At 35.6% G+C, this 26283-nt stretch overlaps 1 protein-coding gene across 1 annotated transcript; it reads right to left on the bottom strand.

The window, feature by feature from the left end:
* Window positions 1–7631: 7631 nt before the first annotated feature.
* On the bottom strand, window positions 7632–20782 carry LOC131630445 (uncharacterized). Its single transcript, XM_058901216.1, has 4 exons — window positions 19591–20782; window positions 19398–19478; window positions 8506–12527; window positions 7632–8433 (listed from the first exon to the last, which is right to left on the bottom strand). Exons 3-4 carry the CDS (start codon window positions 9424–9426, stop codon window positions 7822–7824), a joined length of 1533 nt encoding a protein of 510 aa, XP_058757199.1. The 5' UTR covers window positions 9427–12527; window positions 19398–19478; window positions 19591–20782; the 3' UTR covers window positions 7632–7821.
* Between the last annotated feature and the right edge of the window lie 5501 nt (window positions 20783–26283).

Below are 26283 nucleotides of genomic sequence, written 5' to 3'. Positions count from 1 at the left end.
TTCAAGCTTTGCTAAAACAATATAGTGGGGTCAAGTATGTTGAGATTATTTACTTCCTTGATCGTCGTAACCTTTGGTTGCAAATCCTTAGTAAGACACCTTAAAACTTTTTTAGTAGCAATTGCATTGGAATTTGGATTCCCAAGTTCATTTAAACAGTTATGAGATGAGTGAACCTCTTTTACATTTCGAAAATGGTTTCACCATACTTAATACGAAGTAGTTCAAACTATTGATTCAATATGTTAACTCTAACTTGTTTGACTACATCAGCTTCCTTATGGGCAACTTGTAATGTGTCCCACATAGCTTTAGCGGTTTCACAATGAGAAACATGATAAAATTCATCAACATCGAGAGCAGATACGAGAATATTTTGTGCTTTCCAATCATAACCCACTTCTCGTGACCATTGTCATCTCATCGTGCTTCCGATTTAGGTATGACAATTCCATAACCATCAGTCATAGTAATTTGAGTTGGACCGTTTATAATAGCGTCCCATACACCCTTATCATAGGAACTTATATTAATGTGCATATAAGCTTTTCAAGAACCATAGTTCTCACTAGTGAAAATAGGCGCTCTATTATACGCCCCTTTAGGTTAGGTTGCCATTATCTTATAAGTGTTTCAAGCACGAAATGAACTAGAGCTCTTGATGTCACTTGTTAGACTATGATACCTTATCTATAGGGGATGAATAGATCCCCTAATTCAAAATTTAAGTTTTAAGATTTTTGAAAAGAGTTTAAACTTTGCCTAGCGGAAGTTTTGTGTTTAGATAGAAAGTCGTCTAAATCAAAAAAATTATTGGAACTCGGATATGCACAACCGTGTATGGTATGAAAATGAGACAATCAACGTTAAAAATTGAATTCTCAAATTAACTGTTCAAGTAGGCACAAGCGAATCAATTTCCAACCAATTAAAACACAAATCTATAAAGTGTCAAATTATCCAACACTTGGTGTGCGGTTGATTTTTCAGAAATTTCTTTCAAGTTTTTTGATTGCAAAACTTTCAAGCTTTTACAATCAAAGTGATTGAAAGACTATCAACAACTCAACAATGATCAAAACAATTTCCTAAAATTTATTACTAATCAATCTCTCAATCTACGTGCTTAATAATTTGATAATGGAAATTTAAATGCAATATATAAAGATATATATATATATATATATATATATATATAGAGAGAGAGAGAGAGAGAGAGAGAGAGAGAGAGAGGACACGGGGAGTTGTTTAGGCAGTTCACCAATCATCCTTGCTAGGCTATATCTTCCTCCAGTTCCAATTTGGAATTAAGATAAATTCTTACTATGTAAATATATTGGTTTTACAAGAGATTTAAGCAACTCAAACCTACAAACTCTGAGTTTGTTGTTGACCCTTACAATGTCTCTCCCCTTGATCTTGACTCGATCAAGTCGCCCAACAATACCAATATGATTCACTGTCGTACACTATCCCTTTTCAAGAAACTACCATTCTTCAAAGATTTGACTCAGTCAAATACAAATTATGAATTGTTGTCACCCGATAATACCAATTAATTCACTGTCTCACGCCAATCCTTTGCAAGACACCATCGTTCTTAAAAGCTCTCACTCGGTCGAATCCAATTGCGAATTATCGTCACACAAGATTTACCAAATTAATTTACTGTCTTATGCTACTCCTTTACAAGAACCTCTCGTTTTTCAAATCCTTTCACTCGATCCAATCCAATTTACATGGTCATGTCCAAAACCTTCAAATCCCATTGATATTGAAGAAAAACCCTGGCTTGGTTTTCTCGGTGAAATAACCCCAAAATCCAAAACTATCTTGGAGGACAGACACTTGCTTTTTCCGGATGAAACCCCTTATGATTTTCAACCCAAACTTAAGTTACAACCAACCTAAATTGAATGTTATCAACCAAGTCTAGATGGCACCCAAACAATAAATGATTATGTATACTTTGTTTATATGTATGCATAGATGAGAGGATGAAGATGATGAGCAAACTTAGTATGTGTTTAAAGTTCCATCAAGTTAAAAATGATGCATGTATGATTTATTTATAGTGGTGCAAGTTGGAGGCAAAAGGGAGACCCAAAAATATGAAAAATAATGCAAATTTTCTAAAAAAACAACAGCATGTGTCGACACATGTAAGTCATGTGCTGACACATATAATTCATGTATCGACCTATGTAATTCCATGAGTCAACTTATAACAGGTTATGTGTCAAATTTCTTTTACAAAAGCTACATGCTTTAAAACTACAACACACGTGTCGACCTGAAAATCGTATGCGTCAACACTTAGAAGCAATATCTTCAGTATGTCTCAACCTAAAATGTTGCTTGTGTCGACACATAGTTACAGAAGCCACATGCTTAAATACAACAGTACATGTGTCGGCTTGTACCCTGTATGTGTCAACCTGTACACCTGCTTTTTGAGTGAAAATTGATTTTTCAACTTATTTTTGATGCTATGTAATTCATTTTTAATGCATGATATCTTTTTCAAACATGTTTTAGACGCATTCTAAGATCCCTAATGCATAGGAACACATAATGACTTGGAGATACCGTTCAATGTATATAAATGCTAATTGTGTCCTAAATTTTGACATCATGTAAAATATCTAATGGGTAAGTGCACTCATAGGATATTTATTTCCAATGAAATAGATTTTCCTTGTATAAGAAGTTTCCTCAAGCCAGACGTCCTTTCCCAAACTCAACAAGGCCAGTCATCCAAAGCTACAAACTTGATGTTGTCCTTACCTAATGTAAGTTCTTTGGGTTTTAGGATTGACAACAATTTTGCTAAAACATGTATCACTGCCAGATGTTGGACACAATATCGTGATATCTTGAACAACGATCATAGCAGGAACTGAACTACTGTTACTTTCTTGGCTGATTTGATTTGATTATGTGAGATTCTCTATGGTTATATCTCATTGATTTCCGTAGGCCAAGAAGATTTTATTTGAAATATTTGATTTAATCTCCAAATGTGCATAAGTTTCTAAAATTGGATATTGAGATAATTTAGGAAACATGTGATGTTTTGTTCCAAGATTCAAGAAGATTTTCTACATAATTGGTGCAACCCTCAACTTGTGGATCAATAAAAATTTGGGTAAAGAAGTCGAAGCCAATGGACAACGAGGAGTATATAAATGAAGACTTAATCCTAATGCGATTTGTCTCTTCACAACTTTGTAAAAGAAAAAGGGAGTTTAGAGTCTTATGTTTTGAGAGTCATTTTAGTGTGATGTGTTTTGTGTGTGTCACTCATGTATCTCTTGATGCATTGAGCTTTTAAGCAAGGAGTGAATTGTGTGTAATATGAAGTATGTTCTTTTGTTTTTGTCCTTTGTTATTTGTCAATGAGGTGATTGGAAGTGAGAGCGTATCTCATATCTAGGAGAGTCCTAGGTAGAAGTTACACAAGGTAGTGATTAGGCGAGAAGTTGTAAAATAGGGTTGTTTATCTTTGAATTAATACTATCATGGTGAATTTCCTTCCTGGATTGGATGCCCCAGAGTAAGTGATGTTGCACCGAACTGGGTTAACAATTGACTATGTTTTTTTATCTTCTGCAATTTAACTCTTCATACTTTATAGGTTGGTAAAATTGTCCTGTCAAACAGATAATGTCTTAACATTTGTCTTGATAACGTGTTTTAATATTAAGACATCAGTTTTGACATCTATTGTAAAGTGCCATAATTTCACCTAAGTCTAAATATGATTCACTCTTAAGCTAAGCCACACCTATTGATGTGTCTCCAAATCTCGTAACACCAATAAACCTTATAGACACAATTTTTTCATCTAAAGACAACAACCTATCAGTGGCTATGGGCTTTCACCAAAAACATGGTTTTGACTTCCATGATACATTTTCACTAGTGGTGAAATCCACTACCATTTGAATCACACTCACTCAAGCAATAACTTGTAATTGGAAGATGCAACAAATAGATATTAACAACCATTTCCTCTACGTGACCTCCAAAAGGAGGTATACATGCAACAACCATCGGGGTTCCTTGAAACAGACGCCACCTTATTTAATCAACTGAAGAAATCTATCTATGGTTTAAAATAGGTGTCTCATGCATGGTATGAAAAGCTTCATCACGCTTTGATCCAGTTTGGCTTCATCTCAAGTCAATATTATCATTCTCTCTTTATATATCGTCCATCATCTTAATATCAAAATGTATGCAATGGTTTTTGTAGATGATATATTACTTAAAGTGTCATGATCATCTCTACTCCATAAACTCATTAATCGCTTGCATACTGCATTTGATCATAAAAAGCTAGGGATTCTTCAATATTTTCTTGGAATTAAAGTTTCCTATCATACTAGCGGATCCATCATTCTCCCACAAGAAAAATACATCATGGATTCTCTTGCTAAGGTCAACATGATTGAAGCAAATAATGCAAGTACTCTAATGTTTAGCACCTCTAAGCTAAGCAAGCATGGAGATGATAACTACCTGATTATTTCCTTTAGAGATCAACAATTGATGTGTTACAATATGTTACATTAACTCGTCCAAACATTGCTTTTAGTGTCTAAAAAGCATGTCAATATATGTGTGAACTAACCTTTTTTGGGGTTCTAGATACAAACTCAAGATAACTTCTTTCAAACCACCATGCGTTTGAGGGGGAGTATTAGGTAATAAAAGTTAGTTAGGAAGTTAGTTATGATAGTTTCAATAACATAACTAACTTCTGTCCATAAAAAGTATAAATATGAATGCCTTAACCTTCATTCATGTAGTAAGAAATATTCATTCAATAACAAGCAAAGCTTGATTTCTCTCATCACCCTTCACCACTTTATAGGTCAAAAAATATAGGTGTGTATGTTACCACTGCAAGGGCAGGGGCATTTAGAGGCCTTAGTAGGTGTATAATAAATATTTGTGGTTAGGGCTTGCCCACGACGGCGAGAAGCACTATATGGTGGTGTTTATGATGGTGTAGAGTACCTGCTCACGTGAGGTGAGAGGCTCTGTATTTATGTTGAGTGCTTAGGTATAGGCGTATGAGTTAGGATTTGTCCTTTCTCCTGTTGGGGGAAAGGTATTTATAGAGACTTGAATCTAGGGTTTCCTTGAAAAAGATCATCTCCCACCTAGTCAATACTGGACCGTTGAATCCTTATTTTCAAGAGGACTCCCCTCTAGGCGATAACGGAATATTTAGAAGGAGAGGCAGTACCTCAGGTGAAATATGATCGCCGCTTTTTCTATAGACGGCTTATGGTCATTACTCTAACTAGATCCTTTATAAATATAACACTACAACCATAAATGCTCTTCTCCATTGTATCATGAGTTATTTCTCATTAAACACTATGAGTATGTGTATGAGATACAACCATAAATGCTTTTAGTTAATTATATAGTTAGTTGAATTTTGTTATAACTTAGTTACTTTGTTAATGTCTTATAAATTCCATATAATTTTTAATTTTTTCAATGATGTAATACCTTTTTTTTTTAAATATAAATTTTTTGATGATTTTTTTTCATTTATAAATTATCAAACTTCTAAAACTACTTTATATCATGATTTTATAAATTTTTATAAAATATTAGGGGAACTAAAAAATTATTATTTTTAAATATAAAAATTAAAAAAAATAAAAAAACTATAATAGATGATAAAAAATAGGGTTAAATATGTTTTTGGTCCCTATAAAGATTTGATACATGCAGTTTTAGTCTTTGCTATTTTTTAAAATTTTGAAAACTGTTTAATTACTCTTAAACTTTTAAATTTTTTATTTTGTTTTTTCATACGTGTTTAAAATACCATAAAATATTTCTTTATTAAATTATAGAATTTTTTAAAATGAGAAGAATTAAATATGATTTATTTAAATTTCAAAAGATAATGACGAAAGTAATGCAAATTTCAACTTAGAAATCCAATTTTGAGTTTTTTTTTTTCGAAAAACTTTTTATAACCTTCTAAACATGTTTGTAAAATAATCATTCAAAAATACACATCAATTTAACGACAGAGACTAAAACTACGTGTATCATAATTTTGTGGGACCAAAATATGTCATTTTTTAATAGAGATCAAAAATATAATTTATTAATTTTATAAGGACAAAAAAATATATTTAACTCTAAAAAATAATAGATTTAAGCTGATAGACTAATTGTGCTACGTGCTTAGTATTAAAGTGAAAATGTAAAAAAGATTTATCATCATCTCATCTTTATATTCTTGAATGTTGTATAATAAAAACTATAATATATTATGTTTAGAAACAAATAAGTTTGCTGATGCACTTGTGAATATTGATTACATTATATTTTACAATTTAGCGTTTGTCTTCTTAATCAGTTGGAGTAATTTTATTTTTTTGGGTTAAATGCAATTCCCCCTGCCATTAGGGCGTGTTTCAGAATTGCCCCCCTGAATATTTTTTTTAAAGATCACACCCTTATAAAAATGAAAACCCAGTTTCACCACACCCTTTTACTACCAGTGCTGACTGGGCATTTGACCATTGGATGACGTGGCAAAGAACCAACTCTGACTGTGTTTTCTTCCTCGTCCATTTCTAGGGTAAGCTTCCTCCCCCAATTCGTACGAGATTCATTTCCATCCCTTTGCTTACTCTGTTCTTCCTCGTCCATTCAATTCGTTCATCACAGAGCCATGGTTGGAAGCAGTTCACGCACGAGCACGGTTGGGTCAGTATCATCGCATGATTTTCCCAGATGTGAGTGTGGTAAAACGATAAAGATATGGAGAGCCAACACAGTGCAAAACCCCAATCGAAAATTCTGGAAATGTCGAAGCGCTGGGGTGAGTATGTTTATGTCATCATCTAATATTGATTTTTCTATATGCTAACTCAGGTTCCATCTCCTTTTGTGAAGACTGGGAATAGCTGTGAACTTTTTCTATGGGATGATGAAATACTCCATTTCAGCAAAGGAGAAACTGTCACTTCACCATTTTGTAAGAAGTGTGACTAAAGGAAAAAAATGCAGCTTAGGATAGCACTTGTTGTGTGTTGTATGATTGTTGGTTGTATTTACAATTTCATGTAATCTGTCTAATTTAGTTAGGGTTGAATGATGTAATTTTCAATGATGTGTAAGAAGTGTGACCGAAACTGGAATCAGTGTCAAACAAATTGGAGAAAGCGAAGATGAAGGTTGAAGTTCAGAAAAGGAAAAACATGCAGCTTAGGATAGCACTTGTTGTGTGTTGTATGATTGTTGGTTGTATTTACAATTTCATGTAATCTGTCTAATTTAGTTAGGGTTGAATGATGTAATTTTCAATGATGTTTAATATAATTGGAAACATGTTTTTAATGGAAGTGCTTCTTGCTTTTTTTAACATTTGGTATCAATTTGCTGAGACACACTACTGCATAATTCTGTAATAACCAAAAGCACATATGTGCATAATTCTGTAATAACCAAAAGCACATATGGTGCATAATTCTGTAATAACCAAAAGCACATATGGTGCATAATTGAGTTGATACCAAAGACACCAAATGTGCATAATTCAGTTTACATGCAAAAGCACCAAATGTGCATAATACAGTTTACATCAAAAGCACCAAATGTGCATAATTCTGTTTACATGAAAAGCACCAAATGTGCATAATCCAGAAAACCACCTAATGCACAAATGTGCAATTCAGTCAATACAAAAAGCACATATGTAAACAGACATAGTGCATAATTAGTTCATTACAAAAGGCACCAAAATGTGCAACAGACATAGTAAATAAACATAGTAAACTACAAGTCATTGATAGACTTCTTTTTTGGGGTCTTCTTCAAATTCTTCTTAGGAGTAGTCTTCATCTTCCTTTGTGACTCATTGCTATCTTCTTCTTCTGTTATAAAAAATGGCTGTTCTGGTGCAGACCCAGGGCCTGTGAAAGGTTTTGGTTTTTTAAACCAATTTTCCTTAATTCTCTCACTGACCCTCTTTCTCATTGGTTTCACTTGAGCTTTTCCCTTGTTTTTGGCACTGACTTCAGCTGGAGTTGGTTTGACTTGAGCCTTTCCTTTGTTTTTGCCACTGACTTCAGCTGGAGTTGCTTTGACTTGACTGATTTTGACTACTCTTGGTCTTCCTTCACTTGGATTGACTACTCCTGCATTGCCTTCACTTGGATTGCCCACACCTGCACTGCCCTCACTTGCATTGCCTTCACATGTTCTGACCTCAGTTGGATTGGCTGCATTGACCTCAGTTGGATTGGCTGCATTGACCTCAGTTGGATTGGCTGCATTGACCTTAGTTGGATTGGCTGCATTGACCTCATTGACCTCATTTGTGTTGACTGCACTAGCACTTGGAGTGTCTACACTTGCATTAGTAGCAGTCCTCAATTGTCCTTTTTTCTGCAACATAATTACACTATCAGTAGTAGAATTTAAAGCATAAAGCAATATCAATATCCATTAAGATCATACCTTTCTTTTCAAGGCACTTGGATCTTGCACCTTGCTCTTGCATGACTTAATATTATGCCCAATCTTGTCACATCTAGTGCACCTGTAAGACACACCAGGTAGCCTCCTCCTAGCACCTTCCTCTCCAGTTTCCCTAATCCTCAATTTCCTTGGTCTACCAGGACCCTTTTTATAGTCAGGAGGCAAGAGATCTTCACTTTCAACAATAGGCCACATGTCCTGTCCATTTATAGGACTAATAGGAAAACCATAGCACAAAGCATATTTCTCCCTACTATAACATTCATGAACAAACAACTCTGGATTTTGCTGTCTAAATCCTAAGGCAGCAACAACATGCCTACAGGGTATACCAACTAGCTGCCAAAAATTACATGAGCATGACCTTTTAGCTATGTCAACTATAAATTCTTGGCTGTTATAAGCATGTGTGACTTGAAATTTTTCCCCCATTGCCCATGTTGGTAACCACTGACCACTCATAGCTACCTCAGCATCTAGTCTCCTCCTAGGGATTGGCATGATTTTGTGTGGCCATTTATCAAGTTTCAAAGTAGATTGGCTACACCTATTCATTAGATATTTCCTAATCCACTCACACATTGTCAATATTGGTTTATCCCTAGCACATAAGATTGTTGCATTAAAGGATTCAGAGATATTATTCATTAAAACATCACACCTAGGATAATAGCTGAAAGCATGCTTACACCAAGATTTGGTATGCACTCCCATTAGCCATTCCCAAACTTGTGGATCTACGGCCTTTAATGCAGTCATCTTCTGCAAGAATGCTTGATGGTATGTGGCCTTGGCTGCTCCCATCATTAGGTCTCTTATAAGTGCTCCTCCACCAAACTTTTTCTTGAAATTTGCATACAAATGCCTCAAGCAAAGTTTGTGCTCAATTCTCTCAAACATTTCCTCAAATACAGCCACCAAACCCTACAACAATGATAAATAACACTGTATCACATATTTAGTTTAAAAACAAAACTAAAAGTATATAATCAAATGTTGGAGGCAATAACTTTTGCTGGTCTGAGATAAATACATATCTCTTCTCTATTCCAATATCTTCCATCAATAGCTGTATAAACCACTTCCACGATTCTTTTCTTTCTGTTTCAACAACCCCAAAGGCCAATGGAAAATATTGATCATTGGGGTCCCTTCCCACTGCTATCAACAACTAACCTCCATACTTAGTCTTCAAATGACAGCCATCCACCCCAATAAAAGGTCTACAACCATGTATGAACCCTTGTTTACATCCCTCAAAACAGAAATAGAAAGAACCAAACCTTGGTTGGATGGAAGGTGATGGTCTCTCAATGTTGATCTTTATAGTGTTTCCAGCACTCACCCTATGCAATTCAGCTGCATACCTCCACAAATTTGAATATTGCTTGTCTGCATCCCCTTCTATCATTTGTCTTGCTATCATTTTTGTTTTCCATGCCCTGCCAACAGTGATCCCCACTCCATAATTCTGCGTCATATCTTGAATAATATCACTGATCCTCAAGTTGTCACAGGCCTTCATTTTCTTTACAACTGCCTTGGCCACCCACTTTGAATTTGTAGTTTTGTTATCCAAAACCCTAGCACATGTGTGGGTGTCCTTTATAGTCTTTATTGCATAAGTGTGCTTGTGGCCCACTTTGGAACAAAGCATTAAAAAACCACACTTGGCTTTACATTCAACTCTCACCCTATACCCCTCATTTTTTACAAATGTTATTTCCCTACCATTTAAAACTGTCCACTCACGTATAGCCTCCCTAAAGTCATCTAGGGAAGTGAACTCCATACCCCACTTAAACTTAAAATCCTTTGTAAGTTGTTCTTTCTTGAACTTTTCAAACTTAGGCTTTTTGTCATCTTCTGAGTTATCAGGGTCAGAACTATTAAGCTTTTCACTAAGGTATTCCTCCTCCTCCTCATCATCATATTTCTTCTTCTTTAGACATGGTAACAAGCCTGCAATGACTGGACCCTCCCTAATTGGTACAGTTACATCAATACCATCAAGATCATCAAACCCATCAACAATAGCAGTTGCCCTTTCATCCTCACTATCATTAAAACCTTCAACAACCTCTTCATCACTAACCTCTAAATCAGACACAAACTTGGGGGTGACACCAACTACACTTGGATCATGTTCCACAAAAATTTCCCCATCCACTTGCATCGCATAAGCATATGCAGCAAAATCATAGGCATCCCCGTCATTTCTAATCTGAAAGTAATTAGGGTCTATGTCAACTATCTTGGTCCACAGCCTAAAAGAACCTTCTAAGTACCCCCACCCAGTTACTAAGTTAAGAACATGTGACATTGTCCACTCCTCTATATGTTCCCCAGAAATCAGAGTAGAAACATCATCCCTATAAATCGTTTCACCATTATTATCAATAAACTCTCCTCCATGTCGAAACACAGTATTAAAAAGTACATTGGGCTGAAATGTAAAACGTAACGTAAGAAAAAAGTTTGCAAACCATGATACAAGCAACTTACAGACATCGATTAATGGAACTAACCTCTGAACATTCGCCCTTGCCGTCCATTGATTCGTCTTCCTCCACTTCCTTCTGCTTCTGAGTCGTCTTCTCCAACATAGAAAATGAACCCTAGAATTTCTATTTCACGGGGGGTAAACATAAAGGTTCACGAATTTTTTTTAAAAAAAAATTGGTTCTTTGCCACGTCATCCAATGGTCAAATGCCCAGTCAGCACTGGTAGTAAAAGGGTGTGGTGAAACTGGGTTTTCATTTTTATAAGGGTGTGATCTTTAAAAAAAACATTCAGAGGGACAATTCTGAAACACGCCCTAATGGCAGGGGAAATTGCATTTAACCCTTTTTTTTAAGCTGGTGTTTGTTTAGTTTTTTTTTTCCCCTCTGACCCACTTTGTAATAAAAAAAATTGTATCATATAACTTCTCTCTAAAAAAAATCAATTGTTAACACAAATAGGTCATTGGTTGTGAAGTTTCAAATAAAGGATAATGATAAATTCCTTGTCTCTTTCCTTAGAGTTTCTTTTCATAAGCAAGTATAACTTTATCAAGTCCAATGATTTGTTAACGGATATGGTTTTGAATTTTAATTATTTTAATGCATTCTACTTTTACAACAGCAACTAATCTGCTTCCACAAGAACCCTTCAACAAGCAATAGATTAGTTATTGCATGCTTTTTTCTTAACAAAAGTAGTCCACCTTTATAAATTTATATGAGAATGCAAATTTGTCTTTTTCAGTATCTTATCTTAAACTTATATTTTAAAGCTTTCATTATTTTTGACTTTCTACTTCGAATAAGTTGCGTTTATACCACACTAGTTGTCACCACATATATAAAATTTTGAATGTAACTTTTCATGCAAGGAAGCAATTGAAAGCATTTTGATGAGAACCTTGTTAGGTGAAACATCCACGGGAAGACAGCGACAAATAACCTATTATCCTTAATATTTAATTATCCAATGCTTATTTTAAAATGCCGCCTTAACTGATGATGATGTTCTTTTTCTTTTATATATTTGTGTGATTATTTGTTAATTATAATATAAACCTATGATTTATCACCAGAAAGAAAAACATCAATTTGATGGCTAAGTTATCATACTTTCCCTCTTCTTTTGTTTTTTTGTTGTTTGATAACACACATTCTCTTATTTATTTTTGTACCATAAAAACATAATAAGTATTCTTTAGACAATTTTTAATTGATCGCGTTAGTTCATGAAATAAAAAAAATTAATTTTATTGATTATAACACTACTAGAAATTGTCTTTTTTCCTGCGGATTTAAGCTAAAAATTCATAGGAAATCCGTTTTCTACGGTTTTTCTGCCGATTCTTGTCCCCAGCTAAAGCTTTCGTGGGTAATAGTAAATCCGTAGGTAAATCTCCAGGAACCAAAATCCGCAGATAAATCTCCAAGAAATAAAATCTGCAGATAAATCTCCAGGAACCAAAATCCGCAAATAAATCCCTAGGAATCAAAATCTGCAGGTAAATTCGCAGATAATTTATATCGAAAATAAAAAAATTAAATTAATTTTATTGATAAATTGAGAGTGTTATTTTCCTATGCAATAGAAGTGAGAACAAAATTTAGGTTTAACATAACATAAATAGGATTAATATTTGAAAAATTAAAATGTAATATATTATTAAGGGTCATGCTAACCGGCAAACATTCCAAAAAAAAGAAAATATTCTAAATTTAATGCATCGAATACACGCAATATTTTATAGGAAAGTTAATTATTTCTGTTTTCAATACATAGGATACATATATTTTAGATAAAACATTTTACTTTATTAAACAATATTCAACTTACCTTTTTAATCTCTTAACAAGTGCACTAGAGGCACTTGTTAGCATTACCCTATTATTAAAACTATACATGGCTGTCTTAAATCATCAGCCCAAAGTTTCACAAAACATAACTACTTATTTCATTATAATTATAACTTAGTATAGTATAATTATAACCATTTAATTCCAACTTAATAAAATGCCAATGCAACTAAAACAATATCAATTATATTAAAATATTATTACACGTTACTAATATAAATCGAAAAATGGACATTTTGCTTCAAACTCAAATATCAATATACTAAGTTTGTCAAACACTGATTCAAATATCAAAGTCAATTCAGATATCAAGTTGACATATGCAAATAAAATCTTAAGGTGCAAAACCATATATCGGAAAAACAGTGGATACATTACAGCAGAGCAACAATCTAGTTCATGTAGCAGAATCTGACTTGAAATGAGAATGTCTCCCTTCTCTCTAGAACTTTTTTAACTCCTGGGTTTTGAACTTGCTTGGTCTGATGGCTTGGCAAGAACAAAAGAGACGCCAGTTTGGAAGGATTCGACCTAGGTGGGATATCCACCCGCTAAGCAATAGAGTTAGACAGGAGGAGGCTACACAGGTGTCGTCTTTCTTTTTCTCTGAGTTTCCGGATAGGATTAAAGCGGGTGATCTGTTTGATTTGTTTGGTTGCTTAGGGGATATTTTGGAGGTTGTCATACCTCCTAAGAGGAATAAGTTTGGCAAGAGATTTGGCTTTGCTAGGTTCAAAGATGTTGGGGATGAGAGGGTTTTCGCGGTGAAGCTCGACAATGTGATGATTGATGGGAGGAAAATACATGCTAATCCCCCAAGGTTTGAAAGGAGTTTAGGAGGCCCGGTGGAGAGAGGTTTCAAGGGGAAGGTTAACAAGGGCCCAGTGTATAAGGGAGTAGGGGAGAGAAGAGTAGAGGAAATCAGAACTGGTGTCTCGTTTGCTGAGGTGGTCGCAAACAAGGGAGTTAAGAAACAGGGGACTACAGGGGCTCAGTCGTTTTCCTTTAGTTACTCTCCGGATGAGAAAGACTTGGTCAGATTGAAGAAAGCTTTTGTTGGAACGGTTGTATCTTCTGGTATGACTTATAACATTCAAACAAGCTTTGAAGTTGAAGGTTATTTTTCCATTAAGGTTACGCCTCTTGGAGCAAACTTGTGCCTTTTAGAAGAAACGGAGGACGGAGCGATAAGGGATCTTATAACTGAAGGTAAAAGCTGGTGGAGTCAGTGGTTTTCAGACATTAGAGAATGGCGAGAGGAGGACGTGGATAAGGAGAGGGTTTCGTGGTTGAGGCTTTACGGGGTTCCTTGTCACGCATGGAACTTCTCTTTTTTCGAAAGGTTTGCAAACCTGTTTGGTTCTTATGTTTGTTGCGATGAAAGTACTTTGAAGAAAGTCAATCTGGATATCGCTCGTGTTATGGTTAGAACTCAATCTGTGGATGTTTTGGATGGTAATGTGGACGTTTATATTGATGGGAAACTTTTTAAAATCAAGATGGTGGAAGATTCTTACGGTCCGATGAGGATTGTGTTAAATCAAAAAAGGTCCTTGAAGGAGAGTGTAGAGTCCTCATCTGAAACGGATTCTGGTTTTGGATGGAACAATAAAGCAGGAAAGGGTGACGCAGAGAGTGAATTTGAGGATGATGCTTCGGTGGAGTATGAATCAGGACATGGGAAGGAAGATGAATTGTCTGCAACTCATACCTTGGAAAAGGATGTGTCAGGTACAGAGGAGCAGGGGAAGTCTTGTAGCAACAAAAAGCTTGGTTGTTTCGATGAAGCTATAGTGGTAGCTAGGGAGGCGGGAGCAGCTTTAAAGACATGTGATGGGACCCTCGAAACTGTTGTCCTTTTTCCAGAAGTCAATGCCAAGGGACGTAGTTTTTCTGAGGATACCTTTTTCAAATCTGATGTGGTTTTTAAAAAGGGGGTTGAAGTTAGAAAAAGGTGTTTAAAGGTAAGAAGCATTTATGAATGTGGTGGGCCGAAGTCCAATAAGAAGGTTAGGCCCAAGAAGAGATCTTTGAGACAAGGTTCGGATTCTATTTCTTCTTTTGGGCTTTGTGAGAGGAATGAACAGGAGGCTCAGTCTGGGCCAGCGTTATCTAAGTGCAGAATGTTTAATGAAGCGGTGGTGGGGGAGGAATCTGGTTACTCAGCAGGTACAATTCTTTGTGAGGATAGCATTTCCGATGGTGATCTGGCCCAAGGAAATATTCGGTTTCACGAGAACTATGGATCCAAGGTTGGTAACAAAATTTGGTCGACCATATCAAAACTTGGGGTTGTCTTCGATGAGAAGGAGAGGGATCTAATTAACAACATCCAGGAAGCAGATTTTATCAACGGTGGTAACTTGCAGGAACAGAAGGAGAATCTCAAAGGCTGTCGATGATTATTGGTAGCCTGAACATTAGGGGGGGAGGTAGTATTGTGAAGAGGAAGAGTATTAGTAGTTTGATAGTTGGTGCTAAGGCTGATATTTTCTTGATTCAAGAGTCAAAGCTGGTGGATGTAGACAGTTCGATAATAGGGAGTTTGTGGCAGAAGGAAAAGGTCGGATGGTCTTTTTCCAAGTCTGAGGGCAGGTCGGGGGGTTTGATTACGATGTGGAAGGAAGGTAGTTTGGAAGTTATTTTTAGCTTCAGCAAAGCGGGCATCCTGGGAACGAAGATGAAGTGTAATGACAGAGTTTTCTATGTGGTCAATATCTATTCTCCTTGTTCTTTGCAAGGTAAAAAGGTGTTATGGGAGGAGCTGCTGAATCTTAGGGCTATCTATGCGGATGGAGAGTGGTTGATGGGTGGCGATTTCAATGCTACCAAGAAAGAAGGTGAAAGAAAAGGAAGATCAATCGGGAGGAATTCTGAAAATATTCAGTTCTCTGAGTTTATAGATAGGAGTAAGTTGGTGGATCTGCCGTGCAGTGGTAATCGTTATAGCTGGTACAGCGGAGATGGGGTTTCCATGAGCAGACTGGATCGTTTTTTGGTGGATGACGCTCTAATTGATAGATGGGGGTTGGTGGGGCAGAGGATCGGGGAGAGGAGCCTTTCTGACCATTGTCCGATTTGGATCATTTCTAATAAGGAGAATTGGGGCCCCAAACCTTTCGTGGTAAACAATATGTGGTTCGAAGACAAGAGCTTCCTGCCTTTTGTGGAACGAGAGTGGAGGAACCTGAGGACAACGGGAAGGGGAGATTACGTGCTAAAGGAAAAACTTAGGTTGCTGAAATTTAGCCTTCGAAAATGGAACGTGGACGTGTTTGGAAGGATAGATTTGGTTATTGCAGACGATAAGAATAGGATTAATGACACTGACAAACTGCTGACTTGTTGCAAGGAGGAGGAAATAGCAGAGATTGTTAGAATTAGGTGCGAAGATACAAGGAAGATGTGGTTGAACATGAAAATAAAGGAGAATATGCTGCAACAAAAAGCAAGGGTGAAGTGGGATCAAGAGGGAGATAGTAATAGTAGGTACTTTCATAACATTCTTAAGGCTAGGAGAAGGAATAATTTCATTGGCAGCATTCAAACTAGAGATGGAGAAATTCAAGAGGTGGGAGCCATTAAAGAGGAGGTAAGGAGGCATTTTGAAGAAAAATTTGCAGAGACAGGATTTGTGCGCCCTCGGTTAGATAGTGCTCTATTTTGTTCTATTTCTGAAGCTGACAGGTTAGGGTTGGAGGTTCAGTTTACAGAGACGGAGATCAAAGAGGCTGTGTGGGGTTGCGACGGGTCGAAAAGTCCGGGGCCGGACGGTTACAACTTTTTCTTCATCAAAAAGTGCTGGAGTTTTATGAAGGACGATTTCTTTAAGTTTTTCAATGATTTCCATACTTATGGCAAGGTGTCTAAGGCAATTGTATCTTCATTCATAACTTTGATTCCCAAGAAGGACTGTCCTAGGAACCTGGATGACTACAGACCAATTTGTTTGGTTGGATCTCTGTATAAAGCCCTATCCAAACTTCTCGCGGCTAGACTGAAGAGGGTTTTAGGGTCAGTGATTTCGGAGAACCAAAGTGCTTTTGTACCTGGGAGAAATCTCTTGGATGGTGTGATGGTGGCGAATGAGATTACCGATTATGCTGTCAAAGAAAAGAAGAGCTGTTTGTTTTTCAAAGTCGATTTCGAAAAGGCATACGACAAAGTCAACTGGTGTTTTCTTAAGGCTATGCTGAAGAACATGGGGTTTGGCGATCGGTGGGTAGGGTGGATGGAGGCTTTGGTTTGCACAAGTTGGATGTCGGTGATTGTTAATGGGAGCCCTTCGAAAGATTTCAAGGTTTGTAGAGGGCTCAGACAGGGAGACCCGCTTTCTCCGTTTCTGTTTGTTATCATCGGGGAAGGTCTTAGCGCGTTGGTTAGGAAGGCCATAGAGGTTCAGGAGTTGACCCCGTTTTCAGTGGGAGGTCACTGTGATGTGAGTATATTACAGTTTGCCGACGATACTTTATTCATTGGAAATGGGGATTGGAATCAGGTATGGGCTCTTAAGGCAATTTTAAGAGGTTTTGAAGTCATATCGGGGTTGGGAGTCAACTATCATAAGAGTCGTCTCTTCGGACTGAATTTGAATCAACACTTTATTCATGCTGCTGCTAATTTTTTGAGTTGCAGGATTCAGGATAATACTTTTGAGTTCTTGGGTTTTAGTCTGGGAGGAAGCCATAGGGTTCTTTCTTGGTGGGAGCCAATCTTGAAGAAATTGAGGAGCAGGTTAGGATCGTGGAAAGGAAGAATTTTATCTTTGGGCGGTCGGATTACGCTGATCAAATCTGTTCTATCTAGTCTGGCCATATTCCAGCTGTCCTTTTTTGTAGCGCCGCGAAGAGTGATAAAAGAAATTGAGAGAATTCAGAACAATTTCTTGTGGGGTTGCAGCGATGTCAAGAGGAAGATTACATGGGTTAAATGGGAGTCGCTTTGTTTGTCGAAGGAAAACGGTGGTTTGGGTTTTAAGAAGTTCTATGAGTTCAACACTGCTCTTTTGTTTAAATGGAAATGGCGTATGCTTCAAGGTTCAGAAGCGCTTTGGGCGAAAGTTTTGACGGCTAGATATGGTGATTTGAGGAACAATCTGTTTTCGGTCACGAGACGGAGGGATCACAAATCCAGGTCAGCATGGTGGAATGATTTAATGGAGTTAGAGTCTAGTTTTCCTTCTCCTATTCTATTAGATAACTGTGTTTACAGCTTGGGCGAAGGAATTTTAATTTCGTTTTGGAACGCTGTGTGGCTGAACGTGGGGAGGTTATCGGATTTATTTCCGGTTCTGTTTTTGAACAGTTCAGCTAAAGATGGAACGGTCTTTTCAATGGGAAGGTGGATAGGAACTAGGTGGGAATGGGGGAGTTTCGGTTTAGATGCTTCTGATGTGATTTTGATGCAGGATATTTCGGACTTACGTAACTTAATCGCTAATATTACTCCCAATAGCTCTATAACAGATTCTTTGGAGTGGGGTAAAGGAGAAGATAGTGGCTATACCACCAAGTCTGGTTATGTAATTTTATGCAGCATGCAGGTGATTCCGACAGTGGCGGACAATGTTAGGAACAGCTTATCGGTAAATTGGAAGGCGTTGGTCCCGTTTCGTACCAAAGCTTTCGGGTGGAGATGCCTAATTGACAGGTTGCCGCTGAAGATTCCGCTAATTCGTAGAGGGGTTAATGTGGAACCTTGTTGCGTTTTATGCTGCGGAGGGGATGAGGACGCTAGCCATCTTTTCGTGTATTGCTCTTTTTCTAAACAGATTTGGAAGGAAATTTCATCTTGGCTGGGCATAACAGTGGCTCTCGAGGGTTCAATTCAAGAAGGTTTGTTGGCTTGGGTCAGGGAGTGTAGAAAAGAAGGTGTTGGTAAGAATAGTGCCTCTGGGATCTGGTTAACAACAGTTTGGTGCATATGGAGGCACCGTAACGACATTGTGTTTAACGGTGCTTCTCCTATTCTTAATGATTTAGTTTGGTATATTAAGCTTAAGCTGTGGAAGTGGCTAAGTGTAGGTAATATTTCCTTAACCAAATGTAACTTTTATGATTTTTGTAAAAATCCGGTGGGAAATCTTGGGTAAGTTTCAGTTGGTAGGAAATCTTCCTTCATCCGAGTTAGTCTCGGTTTTTGTAAGCGGGTTCGAGTACCCCTAGTGCTCGTTTAGTTTATGAATCTTGCTTATAAAAAAAAAAAAGAATCTGACTTGAAATTTCTTTTGATTTGGAAATACATAAGTAAATAAATAAAACTGTGTTCAGAACAAAAGAAATATGCACTCAGAAAACAAATTGAAGCTACTAATTCTATTATTTATACGGACATTCTTTACATACCTATTAAAATTATTAATCCATTACCCTTGAGTGGAGTTGCTCATGGATAGGATATATCCAATTAAAAACCATTTATTATAACTGGACTTTGAAACTAATCCACATAACTAGTTTTAATTTCTCAAAAACGGTCATCTGTGTAAATTAGAATGTTACAAAAGTGATTACCTTAAAGTCTTCCTTGTGTATGCACAGACTTGAGAATGCCGTAAATAATACTTTAGACAAAATCTTGTCAATGGTCCAAGCCTGAGGAAGATATACAACTTGTCATCATTCTGAGAAATAAAAAGTTATAAATAAAATTGTTCAAATATATGAAGCTCATTGAAACAATAGGGAATCAACAGTGTAGGGACACCTTTTCAACGCTGAATAGCTTTGTAATATCCGACACTGATATATCTGACAAACGGCGCTGCTATCGTTCACAAACTTGGCCATGGCAGAGAGCCATAAAACAATCACTGATATCCAGGACGCCACTACCATGGCCGATGGCGCAGTAACAAGCAGAACACGACAAAACTAAGCATCATACCTTATCCTGAGTGATTGGAACATCATGATTAACAGCCTTGGTAGCAGCAAATGACAAAACTAAGCATCATACTCCATTATATGCTTATGGTTTACCTACTAGATCCTTCAAGATAAATGCATGGTTTGTTCTCTAGAATATATATATTTTCTCTCTGGATATTACAGAGTATATAATGTAACTCATGTCAAATTATTGTATCAAAACATGACTATTAAGTTTCTAACCATATCTAAAATGGAAATCCTTTTGAAACAGTCAAGTGCACCATACTAATAAAAGGCTATATATACAGATTATCGTAAGAAACACTACAGTGAAATAGAAAGTGGGAATTCAATTAATTGATAGCCTACTATATATATCATGTATGAAATAAAGAAATGTAGCTCATACTTTTTTGAGAATGAAAACGATTTTCTTAGATTTTGCCATGGCACCAAAAGTTTCCACCTGTTAAGCTCACCCATTACATAAGTAAGCCAAACAATATTTTCTACTGAAAAATTAAATCCAAAAATCAAAGATATACATAAGCCATAAAAACATGACAAGTTCACGCTGACCGCAATTTCTTGCATCAAATCAGCAGCCCCAACCATATTTTTGAGAGATTAATTACTTTTGTTTAGATTTCTTAAATATGTAGTTTTTGAAGAAATCTAAACAAAATATTTTAGATTAACCGCAATTTCAAAAATACGTATAGTTTGAGAGAATAATTACTTTTGTTTAGATTTCTTAAGCCATGGCTAAAATATTAAGGGGAGAATTGATTTTCTTCGCAAGTTAAAAGGAACGTGAAGATTTCCATCATGAATCATCAATAACTGATTACATAAACAACACTAAAATGAAAAATGAATTAATTAAGCACTAAACAAAAGCATAATATGGTGCAGTTAAGCACTACAAAACATTCTAAGATGGATTGCAGTTTTTGACCAATTTAACCGCACTAGTGTCAAAGAAACAATTGACTATAATGAGAGGCTGTCAAGACAAGAGTATTGGGTCCTACTACAAGAAGGTTTATGCGACTGCGAAAAGTTTCAAATCTTTCTTATGCATTGCTCTCATGTCATAATAGTATATTCATATGCTCACCGAGATGACTTAACCATGTTATCTCCCATTTACAAAGTCGAGACCTTGCTCGGCGTATACAACAATCAATGTTTTAAAAACCGGACCGAACCGGCCGGTCGAACCGGGAACTGGCCAGATAACCGGTCTTGTTCAATAGTTGGATCGGGAATGTCATTGAACTGGTGTGAACCGGTCAAAACCAGTGTAAACCGCTAAAACTGGGAAAACCGGTGGTTTAAATGCATTTTTTAATTTTTTTATTTTAAAAAATTAAAACAATGTCATTTTGACTATTTTAATTAAAAATTAAAATTAAAAAATTAAAAATAAAATAAAATAAAATAAAAAATAAAAAAATGATTGTAGATGCGGTTGATTTTGTTACAGATGATTTTGATATTGAAGAAGGAGATCCCAACATTGAAACAATTTTTCTTTTATTGAAATTAAATTTAGTAGACAATAGAATTATTTTGTTATAAATTATTCAATAAAATTATGTTGCGATTAAACTTTTGTTTATATTTTATAATTATGTACTATTTGATTTTGTGTGATACATATGTATAAAATTTGAATTTAAATTATTAACTTGTGAATTTTTATAATATGATATTTCAAAAAATATAAGTACTAGCTATATTTTGTAGGGACTGAATCATCCGGTTCGACAAATTTTATATCTATATAATTTTGTTATAACGACCGGTCTATTCAACCGAGTTATCCGGTTTAACCCGGTTTAGTCATGCGGTTCGACCAGTGACCCAGTGGTTTGACCAATAAACCAGTGACCCAGTACCCTCACCGGTTTGATGTCCGGTCCGGTTTTTAAAACACTGACAACAATACATTTTTAGTTATAACAAAAGAGGATTATCGACATGCATATGAAGGGAAAGTAGTTTGGCACAATGACAAAATGCGAAGGAAGAAAAAGGGTCGTCCCAACAACACGTGTATTAGAATCGAAATGGATGTGCTTGAAAAAGTTGGAAAGGAATCGTAGTATATGTCGTCAGGTCGAACATAATCGAAATAATTGTTCTAATCGTAGAACAACCTCCACCAGCCAATAATTATTTGCACTCTTTGTAATATCTTTTTAGAAATGAACTGAACTTTATTTATCCACTAAACATATTTCTTACAATTAAACAAACGCAAACAAGACTGAAACAACAACACAAACAGAAAATAAAATCATTAAAACAACAACATATTTAAGATATCACAACCGTCAAAACATTGTCATCTATTCCATGCATCATGGCACATTCATCATTGTCGTACTTGACTTCATCCCATCAACGTTCTGGTTTTGCCGTGACAATTGAGGTGGTAGTTCTAAGCCTATGAATTCTTATGTTTTCTATGGAATGAAAGTTCCAAATTTTCATGTTAATCCGTGAAAAAACATGAATAACGGTGGATAAATAGGGGTATATTTATAAAAAATAGAATAACACATGAGTCGTCTCCATATGACTTCTATGCACAAAATTTGTGCATAAACGTCATGGAAAATGACTAACCACAATTGCCTACTACATAGGCGCCATGGGGTCATACTCTTAATCAGTATTTTAAAATTTGGACCGGACATCAAACCGGTGAGGGTATTGGGTCACTGGTTTATTGGTCGAACCACTGAGTCAGTGGTCGAACCACATGACTAAACCGGGTTAAACTTGATAACTCGGTTGAATAGACCGGTCATTATAACAAAATTATATAGGTATAAAATCTGTCGAACCGGATGATTCAGTCTCTACAAAATATAACTACCATTTAAATTTTTTCAAAATATCATATTATAAATAAACTCACAAGTTCATAATTTAAATTCAAATTTTACACATAGGTATCACACACAATAAAATAATACATGGTTATAAAATATAATTGCAAACAAAAGTTTAATCGCAACATAATCTAATTGAATAATTTATAACAAAATAATTTCATTGTCTACTAAATTTAATTTTAAAAAAAAAATATTGTTTCAATGTTGGGATCTCCTTCTTTAATATCAAAATCATCTTTAAAGCGCTTCAAAGTAGGTTCTTGTGGGGAGGAGTGGAGGAAAAGAGGAGGATCCATTGGGTGAGGTGGGATGAAGTTACGTTACCTTTTGAGAAGAGGGGTCTAGGAGTTAAAAACATAGAGTTGTTCAATTTGGCTCTCCTAAACAAGTGGCGGTGGCGTATTCTTCAAGGGAATGACGGTTTGTGGTTCGATGTGTTAAAAGCTCGGTATGGTGACATATCTTCTTTAGCTTTTTGTGGCGGCAAGGGGTCTAAAGTTCTTCCCTCTTGCTCTTTTTGGTGGAAGGACTTAATTAAGGTTAGTTCATCTTTGTCTTTGGATCCTATTGTCGAATGTAGTAATTTCTCTATTAATAATGGATTTATTACTCCGTTTTGGGAATCAAATTGGTTGAATGGTACTCCTTTGCACGAAGCTTTTCCGGTGTTGTATTTTTTTTCTAGCTTGAAGAGAGTTTCGGTTGCGGCTATGGGAGGTTGGTTGGATGGTGTTTGGATTTGGGGTGATTTTGGAATTTCCGGGTCAATGTTGTCTAATCCGGTTATTGCGGAAGAATTGGGTTTTTTGAGGGGGAGGTTGGAGGATTTTAGGGGATGGAATACCGAAATAGATAAAGTGTCATGGACCGGTAACACGGAAAAATCCTTTTCGGTAGCTTCGTGTTATGCTTTCTATGACTCTACTAGATTTCCTTATGGCCCCCATAATATTCATGAAGGTGCGTTTGATTTAATTTGGAAATTGGAGGTACCCTTTAAGATAAAGGCTTTTGGTTGGAGGTTGTTTCTTAATAGATTACCGACAAAGGACCTTTTGGAGATTCGAGGTATGCATCTTACTCATGAGAATTTATTGTGTACTTTTTGTGGTAATTGTTTGGAAAATAGGAAGCATCTCTTTTTTAGTTGTGGAGTAGTAAAGAAAATTTGGAGTGAAATTGCTTGTTGGGTGGGTAAAGGGGAAAGTGGAAGTGAAGAGTGTTTGTCGAATTTTATGGATTGGCACTTATTCTTTAGTGTGAATATGGTGAAAGATAGAAAATTGGGGATTATTTGGCTAGCTACTTCTTGGGCTATTTGGTTGGTGAGAAACGGTGTGTGTTTTCGGAAGGATTTATGGAGCGTTAACGATACCGTTTGGAACATTAAACTTTTGGCGTGGAGGTGGTCTTTTTGTGGGAATATTACTCGATCCAATTACTCTTTTTACGAGTTTTGTAAGGAACCGTTGTTTTTTCTCTCGTAAGTGTAATTGGTTTGTAATTTTTCTTTGTCGGTTTTTGCCGTCTCTTTTGTAATCGGGTTGGAGAACCCTTAGTTCTCCCGTTAATATTATCTTGATTACTAAAAAAAAAAAATCATCTGTAACAAAATCAACCGTATTTGCAACCATTTTTTATTGTTTATTTTAGTTTTTCATAAAATAGTCAAAACGACGTTGTTTTAATTTTTTAAAATTAAAAAATGTATTTAAACCGTCATTTTTTCGGTTTACACCGGTTCAATGACATTCTCGATCCAACTATTGAACCAGGCCGATTACTTAGCTGATTCCCGATTCGACCGGTCCGACCGGTCGGTCGTATTTTTAAAACATTTCTCCTAAAAATATGGTCCCCAAAACATGGTTATTTATGTGATTTTTTTGAATTTTTTATAAAAAAATATGGTTATTTAAAATAATTCTAACATTGTCATCTGGTGAGTAAAAATATGTGATTATTTTGGTAAAAAAAAAAATAGATATATAAATAAATAAATATATTTTTTACACAAATTATCTTTGTAAATATAAATGTTACATGAAATGTATTAAACTAAAAAAATGCTACGAATAATATTTTTTTTGAATTAAATTACGCGTGTATAATAGTAATGAAAGCATTACTTTGTCTAAAAATTAATTACTTTGGGCACTACTTCGTTACCCTACTAAAAATAATGGGTAACTTTACCCACCTGACATGTTTCACATGTATTCGTGATTAATTATATCATTTGTCATGTCATCAATAAATTGTAATTTTTAGTTTTTATCCACATCATTGTTTATAATTGTATATTTATCCCAATTTCAATTTTTTTCATTTTTTCATCTTGAGTCTAAAAAAAAACATCTTTTATTATCTCTAAAAAGAAGAATTAGAAAGAAGAAAGCCATCTACATAACTCCGATCAACCACCGCTTTCTACGCCTCTGCTTTTTCCGTCGAAATTGAAGATACTCTCCATTCTCTTCTGAATCTCACGTTTCTACTCGTTTTCCACTCTTAATTTTGTTCTATCTCTACGATGTCTATTAACGCCCCCAACTGCCGCCGCTCAAATGACATTCATCACTGACCTCATTTCAGATTTCACCATCTTCTCTGTTTTGTTAAGTATTCTCTTTCTTAAATAATTTTTCAATTTCACAATTTTTTTTTATTTTCTTTTCTGTTTCATAATTTTAGGGTTTTTATGCTTTTTTTGTGTTAGCTAAAAGTTGTGTTTAGCTTGTAATTGTGTAAAATTGTGTATTAATTATATGTTCTCTTCATGGGTCTGTAGTAATTTTGGGGTTTTATGTGATATTACTGTGAAGGTTGGGTTTGGTTTATCATTCTTCATGTGAGTTTCGAATGTCATCATTGTATTTGGCGTGGGATGGTGATTCTTTATGATTTCAGAATTTTTATCAGTTTGAGCTTGTTAATTTTGAGAAATGTAATGAATTTTGGTGATAAAGAAGTGACTAAATCCTTAATATTTTGTCTAATGTTTTGATGAATTAATAACTATAATTTCTGTATGCCATCATTGTAGCCGAGAGTGCATTTCTCCTAGGGCTTCAAGAGCAGAGAATAATGTATCCAAAAATGGTCATGTGGGTTAAAAGAAAGTGATTTAATTACATCTTCTGCAAGAAAAATTAAATTTGGTAACTTATCAGTAATAGTTGTTTCTGTTTTTACATGTATATATTGATTAGTGTTTTGCTTATGATGAAGAGTATATCTTTATGCTCTTTTCTTATCCTAATCTCTTTAGTATGCTAAAAAGAGAAACAAAATGTAAACATCTTGCATTTAGCATAGTAAAAATAACTTTATTAGCCAATATCTAAAATACTCTACTTATGTATTTGCAGTGGCCATCGGTTCTAGTATTGGTCAAGTTGTTTGCGAATGAAAGTCTATTTCTTGAATGTCAAATTCTTTGAGCAAGCGCTGTGAAACAGTTTTCTTGCCTGGTAGAAAGTTATGCTGAAGCCATCATACTGGATCATGTGAATTAGAAGTGTATTGATACTTTATTCCAAATACTAAAATCTCCATCTGATAAAAAGAAAATTGTTTCTGCTATGGGAATAATCTGCTATCTTCCAAAAATTCAA

This window comes from Vicia villosa, unplaced genomic scaffold (genome assembly GCF_029867415.1).
Source record: "Vicia villosa cultivar HV-30 ecotype Madison, WI unplaced genomic scaffold, Vvil1.0 ctg.000684F_1_1_3, whole genome shotgun sequence".
NCBI classification, from domain to species: Eukaryota; Viridiplantae; Streptophyta; class Magnoliopsida; order Fabales; family Fabaceae; genus Vicia; species Vicia villosa.
This window is presented reverse-complemented; position numbering and strand designations above follow the sequence as displayed.

Bases quoted from the DNA above. Each gene is read 5' to 3' on its own strand.
- LOC131630445 (XM_058901216.1), bottom strand. From the start codon at position 9,426: ATGTTTGAGAGAATTGAGCACAAACTTTGCTTGAGGCATTTGTATGCA. The intron at 8,434-8,505 runs GTATGATCTTAA...ATTATGTTGCAG, and splicing joins CAAGTGCCTTGAAAAGAAAG to AAAAAAGGACAATTGAGGAC.